This window comes from Trachypithecus francoisi, unplaced genomic scaffold (genome assembly GCF_009764315.1).
Source record: "Trachypithecus francoisi isolate TF-2019V2 unplaced genomic scaffold, Tfra_2.0 Lachesis_group10, whole genome shotgun sequence".
NCBI lineage: Eukaryota > Metazoa > Chordata > Mammalia > Primates > Cercopithecidae > Trachypithecus > Trachypithecus francoisi.
This window is the reverse complement of record NW_022681455.1, coordinates 83,211,735-83,222,378: the sequence shown is the minus strand read 5'-3', so window position 1 is coordinate 83,222,378 and position 10,644 is coordinate 83,211,735. Positions and strand designations below refer to the sequence as shown.

The window sequence follows — 10,644 nt, the reverse complement described above, 5'->3', positions numbered from 1 at the left end:
GCCTGATTTTTGGGGCTGTGGGGGCGGGACCGAGGTGTGACTGCCTTGGGGTGGGCCGCCAGCGAGGCCGGAGACTCCACCGGGCGCCATCTTCGGGGAGCGAGTCAGCGCTAGATTGTAAACAAACAGCTGGAGTGGGGCGGGGAGGACGGTGGCCGGCAGGACGCAAAAAGCGGAAGCCGAAGCATGAGGTCTGCGACCGTTAGGCGGGCGCGCGCTCAGGGATTAGCCCCGCCCTGTCCGTGCCCCCGGCGCGCGCTCCCCCACTCTCCCGCTCGGCAACGACGCCAGCCTTGTGCGCGTGCGCGCGAAATAACGGCCGCCGGCGGAGGGAGGGGGTGGAATCGTTGGAGGGGGGGAAGAGGAGAGAAGCCGCCCCGTCTCCCGCGCGCCCACCACCTGCGCCATCGTCAGCCAATCAGCAGCCGTCTCAGGGGTCTCGCGCTTGGGGCGACTCGGGCTGCTGGGTGGCTCCCCCGTCCCTCCTCCCGCCAGAGTCCCTCTCGCGCCCGCCCCTCCCGCTGGCCACGCGCGCGCTCGCGCTCGCGCCCGCTCCAGCCTCTTGTGTGTCCTCGCGCCCCCCGCCCGCCCTCCCCGCGCGCAGTGTGCTCCGCTCCCCCCACCCTCCACCTCCCCCCTCCAGCCCGCCCCGCGCGCCTCCTCCCCGGGTTCCCCCTCCCCCACCGCCGCCTCCTCCTCCTCCCGCCCCAGGGTGAGCGCGAGCCACCTCCCTCCCTCCCTCCGCCATGGATCCCAGCAACTGGAGCAGCTTCATCTTCCAGGTAACAACCCCCTCCCCCCGCCCCCACCCCCCTGCCCACACCCCTCCTGCCCGCCCTCCCTCCCGTCCCACCCCCCCTCCGCGCGCCCGGTGCGCGCGCAGCTGTCCCCCTCCCTCCCTCGCGCCCTCCCCCGCCCTCCCCGAGGCGCCGGCTGGGCGCGCGCGCGGCGGGGGCCGAGGCTGCTCCCTCGCTCCCCCCACCCCGCCCCGCCAGGCTCCAACCACCGCCGCCGCCGCCGCCGCCGCCGCCCGGGCCCCCGCCCCCGCCCCGGCCCCGGCCCCGCGGGGCCTCCAGCCCCCACCCAGGGGGCGTCGCCGCCGCCGTCGCCGCGGCGCTCCGCGGCCCGCAAGGCGCCCTCCTTCCTCCCTCCCTCCCGCCGGCCGGGGTGCGCGGGCGGCGGGGCGGCCCGCGGGCCATGCGTTCGGCGCGGCCCAGCCCGGCCGGCCGGGGGCGGCGCCCCGAGCCCGGGCCCCGCGCGGCCCGCGCCCCCGGCCCCCGCTGAGCCCCGGGGGCCCCGCTGCGGCCGAGGCCATGTTCCCGGTGTTCCCTTGCACGCTGCTGGCCCCCCCCTTCCCCGTGCTGGGCCTGGACTCCCGGGGGGTGGGCGGCCTCATGAACTCCTTCCCGCCACCTCAGGGTCACGCCCAGAACCCCCTGCAGGTCGGGGCTGAGCTCCAGTCCCGCTTCTTTGCCTCCCAGGGCTGCGCCCAGAGTCCATTCCAGGTGAGTAGGGCCGGCCGCGGGGGCCCGGGCTGGGGGGGCGCCCGCCCGCACCCGCGGCCCACTCGGCGCCTTGTTTCCGTAGGCCGCGCCGGCGCCCGCGCCCACGCCCCAGGCCCCGGCGGCCGAGCCCCTCCAGGTGGACTTGCTCCCGGTGCTTGCCGCCGCCCAGGAGTCCGCCGCGGCTGCTGCGGCCGCCGCCGCCGCTGCTGCCGCCGTCGCTGCCGCGCCCCCGGCCCCTGCCGCTGCCTCCACGGTGGACACAGCAGCCCTGAAGCAGCCCCCGGCGCCCCCTCCGCCACCCCCGCCCGTGTCGGCGCCCGCGGCCGAGTCCGCGCCCCCCGCCTCCGCCGCCACCATCGCCGCGGCGGCGGCCACCGCCGTCGTAGCCCCAACCTCGACGGTCGCCGTGGCCCCGGTTGCGTCTGCCTTGGAGAAGAAGACAAAGAGCAAAGGCCCCTACATCTGCGCTCTGTGCGCCAAGGAGTTCAAGAACGGCTACAATCTCCGGAGGCACGAAGCCATCCACACGGGAGCCAAGGCCGGCCGGGTCCCCTCGGGTGCTATGAAGATGCCCACCATGGTGCCCCTGAGCCTCCTGAGCGTGCCCCAGCTGAGCGGAGCTGGCGGGGGAGGGGGAGAGGCGGGTGCCGGCGGCGGCGGTGCCGCAGTGGCCGCCGGTGGCGTGGTGACCACGACCGCCTCGGGGAAGCGCATCCGGAAGAACCACGCCTGCGAGATGTGCGGCAAGGCCTTCCGCGACGTCTACCACCTGAACCGGCACAAGCTGTCGCACTCGGACGAGAAGCCCTACCAGTGCCCGGTGTGCCAGCAGCGCTTCAAGCGCAAGGACCGCATGAGCTACCACGTGCGCTCACATGACGGCGCTGTGCACAAGCCCTACAACTGCTCCCACTGTGGCAAGAGCTTCTCCCGGTGTGCACGGGGCCTCGGCCGCCCGCTAGGCCGTGGGGAGGGAGGGACGCGACGGAGGTGGCCTGGCTGTTGCTGGCGGGGAGGGAGGCGGCTGCTGAGGTTGGGGAAGGGGAGCCCCTCCCAGGGTGGAGGAAGGAAGCCTCTCCCGGTTACCAGGGAGCAAGGGGTGGTCCTTTGTCGAGGAGGTGGGCCTTGGGGTTGACGGAAGCTTTGCGTGGGAGGAGGCGGCGGCGGCAGCGGCTGGGTTCCAGGGGAGGGATTTCCTGCCGAAGTGGCGCTGTGACTGCCCGGGCTCCGGGAGGAGGCGCAGGGATCCTCGGAAAGGCCTGTGGTGCAGGTTGGCGGATTTGGGGTGCACCACCTCTACCCTAACCCCAGCCCCAACGTGTCCCCAGGCCGGATCACCTCAACAGTCACGTCAGACAAGTGCACTCAACAGAACGGCCCTTCAAATGTGAGGTAGGAAGCCCGCCTCCTCCTGTGCTGGTTTGCATGATTTTGATCCTCATGGTAGCTGTCTGAGTTCGGCCTCTCAGACCCCCTTTTTCTCTCTCTCCTCTTTGCCTTTTCACTCCATTTTCTCATCCCTTCTTCAAGGCCTCATCATGTCACTCCCATTTCCTACAGATCAAAGATCCCCAAGGCTCTGATACCTTTAACCTCTTGCTTCCCCCTCCCCAGCCCGCCAAGCTTTAACTTTCCTGTGACACCCCCCACGCCCCTCCCCCCTCCCCAGAAATGTGAGGCAGCTTTCGCCACGAAGGATCGGCTGCGGGCGCACACAGTTCGACACGAGGAGAAGGTGCCATGTCACGTGTGTGGCAAGATGCTGAGCTCGGCTTATATTTCGGACCACATGAAGGTGCACAGCCAGGGCCCTCACCATGTCTGTGAGCTCTGCAACAAAGGTACATGCTGAGGACTGCCGGGAGGGCCAGGGGCAGAGGGTGGGCGCCTGGCCAGACGCCCTGCCACAGATACGGGCTAAGGGTGCTGTAGCCAAGAGCTCGTGGCGTCTAGAGTCCTCCAAGAGGTCAAGGGAGCAGCGGGGGACACCTGAATGAACGTTGTTAGACTCTTAAGAAGTCCTGGCTGGAAGAGAGATCTGCCAGAGAGGTTGAACCTCCTGGGCATACGTGGGGAGAGCGGGAGTGGAACTTGGCTGCTCTGGGGAAGGAGTAGTCAAGAAAGCCAGTTTCAAGGGTCACAAGGCAAGGTTTCCGCCGCACAGCCACAAGGTCTTGTCTCCAGCTCCTGGGGCAGGTGGAGTAGTACACGGGCTGGGATTTACCAGCACGCATCCTGCACGGATAGCAGAGAAAACTGCCTTCAGTCAGACTCACCGGTTAACTGGGTTGAGACTGCGGGGCACTGGAGGGAGGGGGACACAGCCGTCTCTGCTGAGGGTCAACCCTGCCAGTGGCTAGGAGTCAGTGTCCTGTCATCCTGGGAGAGGTCTCCCGGCCATGGAGAGTGAGCTCTGTAGGTACCAAGGCTGAGAAGCGGGCACCACGCAAGCCAGGCCCCAGGCTCAGGGAGGGGCTGCTGTGCCCACGAACCCCAGCAGAGCAGTTAACCCCAGGCTACCAAGGATGCCGTGGGAGGAGGACAGGGCCATCTGAGGAGGGCATTCCCCGCCTAGGAGATCAGCCCCGTCTCTGGGGTCTCCGCCTGGCTGACCCCCGCCCCATCCCAATCCACCCCCCAATAGGCTTCACCACGGCAGCATACCTGCGCATCCACGCGGTGAAGGACCACGGGCTCCAGGCCCCGCGGGCTGACCGCATCCTGTGCAAGCTGTGCAGCGTGCACTGCAAGACCCCTGCCCAGCTGGCCGGCCACATGCAGACCCATCTGGTGGGGGCCGCCCCCCCTGTCCCGGGAGACGCCCCCCAGCCACAGCCCACCTGCTGAGGGGGACCCCACACCCACCAGGCAAGGCGTGGGGCATGGCTGGGGGGCGGGATGGGGGTGTGGGGGACAAGGGGGCTCAAAGGGCCCAATAGGGGATCTCAGGAAGGCGAGGGATGCCCATGTACCACTCAGGCTAGGGAGATTTCTGGGCACAGGGAGGACCTTTGAGGAGAACTGCTCTGGCTGGGTGAGGATGCAGGCCGAGGTCTCTGGGAACCAGATAGGAAGTGAGCAACGGCTGTGTCCCAGGGGAAGCAAACTGGGAAGGTCTGGGGTGAGGGCAAGGCTTTTGCCATTCAGATCGCGCTGTGATCCGTGGTGTTTTTCGTGTGCAGGTACTGGTGAGGTTTGTCCAATGGCGGCAGCGGCGGCGGCGGCAGCAGCAGCAGCAGCAGCAGCAGCAGCAGTAGCAGCCCCTCCCACAGCTGTGGGCTCCCTCTCGGGGGCGGAGGGGGTGCCTGTGAGCTCTCAGCCACTTCCCTCCCAACCCTGGTGAGCTCCAAGTTGGTTGCGGGGGAGAGGGGAGAATGGAGTAGAGTTACCTGGTACAGGCTCCTCTCCCCCCTCTTTTCCCACCAACTCCTATTTCCCCACCAACCAAGGAGCCTCCGGAAGGAAAAGAGGAAGAAATGTTTTCTTAGGGGAATTCGCTAGGTTTTAACGATTTGTTTCTCCTGCTCCTCTCTTCTATCAGAACTGACCCCACACAAACCTGTCCCCTCGGTTGTGTTGAAGTCCCCTGGACAGTGGGCAGGGTGGCAGAGGACACGAGCAGCCACTGCCCGTACCCCCTCTCCCTCTCTGTAAGCCCATGCCCTGTCCTCCCAGGGACTTGTGAGCCTTTTCCCTCGACGGTCCTCTTCTCTCCTTCCAGTCCTCTCCCCCTGCTGTCTGCAGCCCCTCCCCGGGGAGTTGGTGCTTTCTTTTTCCCTTTTTTTTTTTTCCAGGGGGAGGGAGGAGAGGAAGGAGGGGGATCAGAGCTGTCCCAGAGGGAAAGCGGTGAGGTTTGAGGAGGGGCAGAAGCAGGGCCGGCAAAGGTTGTACCTTCATAAGGTGGTATGGGGGTTTGGGGTCAAGCCCTGAACATCGTCCTACTTGAGAATCTGTCAGGGGAAAAAGTCAAGGGGAGCAGAAGGAGAAGCCAGGAGGGCCAGAGGCAGAGAAGAGATGGAGTCTTAGGGGCCAGGGTGAGCGAGGGGTCCAGGGCCTAGAGGTGCTTCCTGGGGGCGGGGGAATGCAGCCAGTGTCCCCCTCCCCTTTTCCACCCCAGCTCCAGCCCTGGTCTTGTCTTTTCATCCCTCTTCCCCACGACAGAAGTGGCCCTGGCCATGTCATCGTGTTCCTGTGTCCCCTGCATGTGCCCCACCCTCCACCCCTTCCTTTTGCGCAGACCCCATTACAATAAATTTTAAATAAAATCTTGTTTCTGGCTCTGGATTAAATGAATTGCCATCACTAAGCACCTGCCCCCACCCCCAAGGGTTTCTTCTCAGCCAGGTGTCTTATCAGTCCAGCCTTGCTCTGCCCTGTGCGGCTGTGGGGTTCTGGCTCCGCCCTCCCCAGGGCCAGCATTACTGGCGGCAGCACAGATTTAGGGCGGGGCCAAGGCTGTGGCTGTGGAGAGCAAGTTCCAGGTCTCTGGGGAATTCCCAATCGGGACAGGCCCAGAATAGCCCCTGGAGGTTTGAAGAGGCCCGGTTAGAAACCCAAACAGCTGCCAGACAGGAATGCCGCCATCCCCAGTCCACACCCATGGCCGCTACTCAGCCCCCAGCCGCATCCCTCCCCGGGCGCGTCACATCCCTGAGGCCATGGTGGGTGGATGCGGCTGCGGAAGGGCTGGGGAGTCCGAGCCCTAGGACTGAGAGCAGCAAGGTAGAGAATGAAAGCTGCACCTGTCCCTCATCCTGGGCATAGGCCACCCGTGTTTACACGGGCTTTTCTGCCCAGTCTCTGCTGCCCCTTGGAATTCCCTTTCCTGTCCCCGCTCCGTCCTTTCCAGGGCCCCTTTTTTGAGCCTTCCAGCGCTAGTTTCTGCTGCTCCTTTCTGCAGGGTCCATTCTCTCGAAACCCCACCCTGCTCCTCCTCTGCAGCCTCCCTGTGTCTTGCCCCATCTTCCTTCCCCTCCTCCTGCTCGTAGAGGCGCCTCCACCCGGTCCTGCCTGTCTCACTGGTCCCGTCTCCTCGCAGAACCCTCTCCGTTTTCCCCCAACCCCCGTCTCTTCCAGGGATCCCGGTGACCGTTGGCGGGCGGGGCCCGGGACTTAGGAAGGAGGCGGGGGGCCCCGTCTGGAGGCGCACGTGGGAAGGGGCAGGGAGGGGGCGCGAGTGGTCCACGGGCCGGTTGCCTGGGTAACGCGTGGCTCCCTTGGGCTGGCAGGAGGGGCCGGAGGCTCGCGAGGGGCGGGGGCGGCGCGCGACGGCGGCGGAGCGTAGGGGAGGGGACCGGAGAGGAGGTGATGAGCACACGGGAGGGGAGAGGAGGGAGACCCGCCGCCTCCCTCCCTCCCTAGCTGACTTGCTCTCTCCCGGGCTGCGGCTGCTGCAAAAGCCAGCAGCGGCAGCGGGAGCTGTCCGGAGGCCGGCGTCGAGGTGAGACCCGGGCAGACTGAGGCTGCGGGTAGGAGTGGACCGACCGACGGCCGACGCCGGGCGGGCTGCACGGGAATCTCAGGGGTGGGGTCCTCCTGGGTAGGGAGCACTGGTTGAATGGCTCTAGAGGTGCGGGTGTCTAGAGGGCTGGTGGTGGTGCTGGGCAGGCTGAACCCTCGGGAGGAGGCGCCAGCCCACCGAAGGCGAGGGAAGCCCCGGGAGAGGGGCTGACAGGGGATCGGAGGAGATAACCAGGTCCTCCCGGGAGAAGCGGGGGCGTCCTCGCCCTAAACGCGCAGCAAGAAAACCCGCACCGCCTGGGCGCCCAGGGAGGAGGGGAGAATGCAGAGGGAGTGGAATGCGAATGTCCGGTCCTCTGCCCAGTCTGCCTGTCGGAGTGCCGTTTGCACAGCTCGTTAATTTTGGGGTGCTGGGATCTGAGAGTCTGGATCTTGTTGGATGGACCCAGGGAGAGACCCTGGAGAAGGTCCTGTTTACAAAAGGGTTAATCTTCCCCAGGGCTCTCCAAGCAGAAGACTTTGAGTAGAGCACTCCTCCCCCAGGGATGTCCCACCCTAAAGGAAAGGAAACCCCAACTTTCTTCCTCTTCCTAGAGGCAGTGCAAGGCTGGCCCTGAGATAGGAATGTGGCCCAATTGGGCCTGCAGTGCTGAGCACCCTCTTCCCTCCTCACCCCAAGCCTATCTCCTCCTCTTCCAGGGTTTGCCGCTGTCTCTGCTATTCCATCCTCCCCAAAGGGGCTCTCTCCCCTCTCCCATCTCAAGATGGCAGCCAGCAGCTCTGAGGTCTCTGAGATGAAGGGGGTTGAGGAGAGTCCCGAGGTTCCAGGCAAAGGGCCTGGCCATTCTGAAGCTGAAACTGGCCCTCCCCACGTCCTAGCAGGGGTACCAGACCAGCCAGAGGCCCCGCAGCCAGAGGCCCCACAGCCAGGCCCAGACACCACTGCAGCCCTTGTGGACTCAGGGCCCAAGGCTGAGCTGGCTCCAGAAACCCCAGAGACCCCCGCTGGGGCTTCAGAAACAGCCCAGGCCACAGACCTCAGCTTAAGCCTAGGAGGGGAATCAAAGGCCAACTGCAGCCCCGAACAGCCATGCCAAGAAACAGTGTCCAAACCAGAAGTGAGCAAAGAGGCCACTGCAGACCAGGGATCCAGGCTGGAGTCTGCAGCCCCACCTGAACCAGCCCCAGAGCCTGCTCCCCAGCCCACCCCCAAGCCAGCCATTCAACCAGTGCTCCCTACCCAGGAGGACCCCACCCCTGAGATTCTGCCTGAGACTGTGGAGGAAAAGCAAGAGAATGGGGCAGTGGTGCCCCTGCAGGCTGGCGATGGGGAAGAGGGCCCAGCCCCTGAGCCTCACTCGCCACCCTCAAAAAAATCCCCCCCAGCTAATGGGGCTCCCCCCCGAGTGCTGCAGCAGCTGGTTGAGGAGGATCGAATGGGAAGGGCGCACAGTGGGCATCCAGGATCTCCCCGAGGTAGCCTGAGCCGCCACCCCAGCTCCCAGCTGGCAGGTCCTGGGGTGGAGGGGGGTGAAGGCACCCAGAAACCTCGGGACTACATCATCCTTGCCATCCTGTCCTGCTTCTGCCCCATGTGGCCTGTCAACATCGTGGCCTTCGCTTATGCTGTCATGGTGAGCCCCATGGGACCCTGGCCCAGGCCTGCTGTGGCTCCCAGCTTCCCGCCAGCACTGTGACAGAGCCCCAAGAGTAATCATGCCTTCCTTACCCTCTCCTGTCTGCATGGACCCCACCTCCCCAATTCCAGGGCCTTTGTTTGCTTCTCCCTAGGACTGAACCCTCTGATCCACCACTGCCCTGCCCCTTTGGGTGGGAGGGATATGGAAACACATGTGTCACACAGCCTCGCTGACCTGTGCCCTCCTCCCCCTGCCCCTCCACTCCTCCTTCCTCCCTTACCTGCCATCCATGGGGCTGGCCTCTCTCTTCTGGATGACTTTTCCACCTGATCCCTTCTGGGCTGGCTTCTCCTGACCCCGGCCATGTGCCTCCACCCCTCGCCCTAATCCCAGTCCCGGAACAGCCTGCAGCAGGGGGACGTGGACGGGGCCCAGCGTCTGGGCCGTGTGGCCAAGCTCTTAAGCATCGTGGCACTGGTGGGGGGAGTGCTCATCATCATCGCCTCCTGCGTCATCAACTTAGGCGGTGAGTGGGGGCTTGGGACAGGCAGGGGAGGAATGGAAGGGTTGGCAAGGGCAGCTTTACTAACCCCTGCCCCTGCTCTCTCCTGTCTGTCCTCCTTACCTCTCCTTTGTCTCTCCTTGTCTCCCCCTCCCCCCTGTCTGTCCTTCCCTCTCCTCTCCCACAGTGTATAAGTGAGGGGCTCTGCCCCACATCCCAAGACTTTTCTTCCTGTTGGGAGCTGCCTTGGGCCCATCCCTCCCCTGGGGGGAGCCCAACTGATGGCCCTGGCCCCCACCCCTAAGGACCAAGGGAGCCTGAGCAGCCTTGTTTACAGCTTCTGTCCTGCTCCTGCATCTTGCCAGGCTCCTCTGCCAACTGTAGGCCTCCCTTGTCCCTGCACTGGTTCCAACCTCCCTGCACTTCTGCCTGCATCCCCTCCAGCCTCTTGGTCCCCTATCCCTGCACTTCTGGAAACCTCCCTGCACTCTGGAAACCTCCCCGAACACCTCCCCAACTCTGCGCTCTCAGCCTCCCTGCATCTCTCCTGGCCTCCCTGCACTTCTTCCCGCCTCCCAAATTCTCTGGACCTCCACCTTGGCCTCCTCCCAACTTTCATTGTCTTGGCATCTCTCAAACCTCAGTCCTCTCTTCCCTTATCATCTCCCCTTTCCTCTCCACGTCCCTCCCCCTTCCTCTTCCTGCCTCCTCATCTCCCTTAAGCATCCTCTTCTCCAACCTCCCGTCACCGTTTACTCTGCAAAAATGACAGCACTTAGATGAGGCTTGGGGGCGGGAAGCAGTGTTGGGAGAGGGCTCCCCAACCCGGGGCTCCGACTGTTCTCTGCTGGGACCACCCAGGGTCGGACACCCAAGGGTGTCTTGCAGGTCGTAGAGCTGGCAAGCCGGGCCTCGTGTGGGGACTCGGGCGAGGGTGGCGAGCACTGGTTCCGAACGCACGCAGGGGAGAAGCGAGGGACGCGGCGCTGACCCCTCCAGGTCAGCTGGAGTTGACCCGCCCACCTGGGCTTTTCAACCCCAGTCCACGAGTTTTTTCTTGAAGGTGTCGGGGCTAGATTTATTCACGTGCTTCGTAACGAAAGAATCCAAAAAATAGGACCAAAGCGCTCACTGGCAGGAGCGAGGGCGGGGCTGGGCGGGGCGCTCTATAATTATTTTCTAAGCTGACGGGGGAGGTTTGTTGCACGCGACAGCCCGCTGAGGAGGCGGGGACCGAGCTACAACGCGGTTCGGATTTGGCGGGTTTTTTTTTTCCAAAAAAAAAACTAAAATTCTTAAAAAAAAAAAAAAAAAGGCTATTATCAAACTGATTTCTCCCTTTTTGTATGCCGGATGCTGCTGAGTCTGAAACACCAATAAACGGAGACTGCATGAGACTCGCCTCCAGTCTCGGTTGGTTCCTGCGTTCGTCCCGCCGGCCCGGCGGTGCTGCCTCTCTTCCGGCAGAACCTTACCGCGTGGTATGCGCATGCGCTGTCCCGGTGGCCATCTTTACTGTGGGCTGAAGCCTGCGCAC

The 10,644-nt window shown here is 64.8% G+C and overlaps 2 protein-coding genes across 9 annotated transcripts; both read left to right on the top strand.

The window, feature by feature from the left end:
* The first annotated feature begins 633 nt into the window (after positions 1–633).
* MAZ (MYC associated zinc finger protein) lies at positions 634–5,789 on the top strand. Of its 5 annotated transcripts, XM_033218082.1 has the most exons (7): positions 635–782; positions 1,419–1,505; positions 1,588–2,438; positions 2,834–2,897; positions 3,175–3,346; positions 4,150–4,373; positions 4,688–5,789. In XM_033218082.1, the coding sequence occupies exons 1-6, from the start codon at positions 747–749 to the stop codon at positions 4,350–4,352; spliced, it is 1,413 nt and encodes a 470-aa protein (XP_033073973.1). In that variant the 5' UTR covers positions 635–746; the 3' UTR covers positions 4,353–4,373; positions 4,688–5,789. The 5 variants fall into 5 exon arrangements, with proteins under 5 accessions (XP_033073974.1, XP_033073973.1, XP_033073975.1 ...); XM_033218083.1 differs by lacking the exon at positions 4,150–4,373 and having other exon boundaries at positions 634–782; XM_033218084.1 differs by lacking the exon at positions 635–782 and having other exon boundaries at positions 989–1,505.
* A 910-nt stretch (positions 5,790–6,699) lies between these two features.
* On the top strand, positions 6,700–10,504 carry PRRT2 (proline rich transmembrane protein 2). 4 transcript variants are annotated; one of them, XM_033218092.1, is made up of 4 exons: positions 6,711–6,945; positions 7,665–8,599; positions 8,999–9,131; positions 9,295–10,504. In XM_033218092.1, the coding sequence occupies exons 2-4, from the start codon at positions 7,730–7,732 to the stop codon at positions 9,303–9,305; spliced, it is 1,014 nt and encodes a 337-aa protein (XP_033073983.1). In that variant the 5' UTR covers positions 6,711–6,945; positions 7,665–7,729; the 3' UTR covers positions 9,306–10,504. The 4 variants fall into 4 exon arrangements, with proteins under 4 accessions (XP_033073979.1, XP_033073983.1, XP_033073981.1 ...); XM_033218090.1 differs by having other exon boundaries at positions 6,764–6,945; positions 7,665–7,750; positions 7,838–8,599; positions 8,999–10,504; XM_033218088.1 differs by having other exon boundaries at positions 6,700–6,945; positions 8,999–10,504.
* Positions 10,505–10,644: the final 140 nt, after the last annotated feature.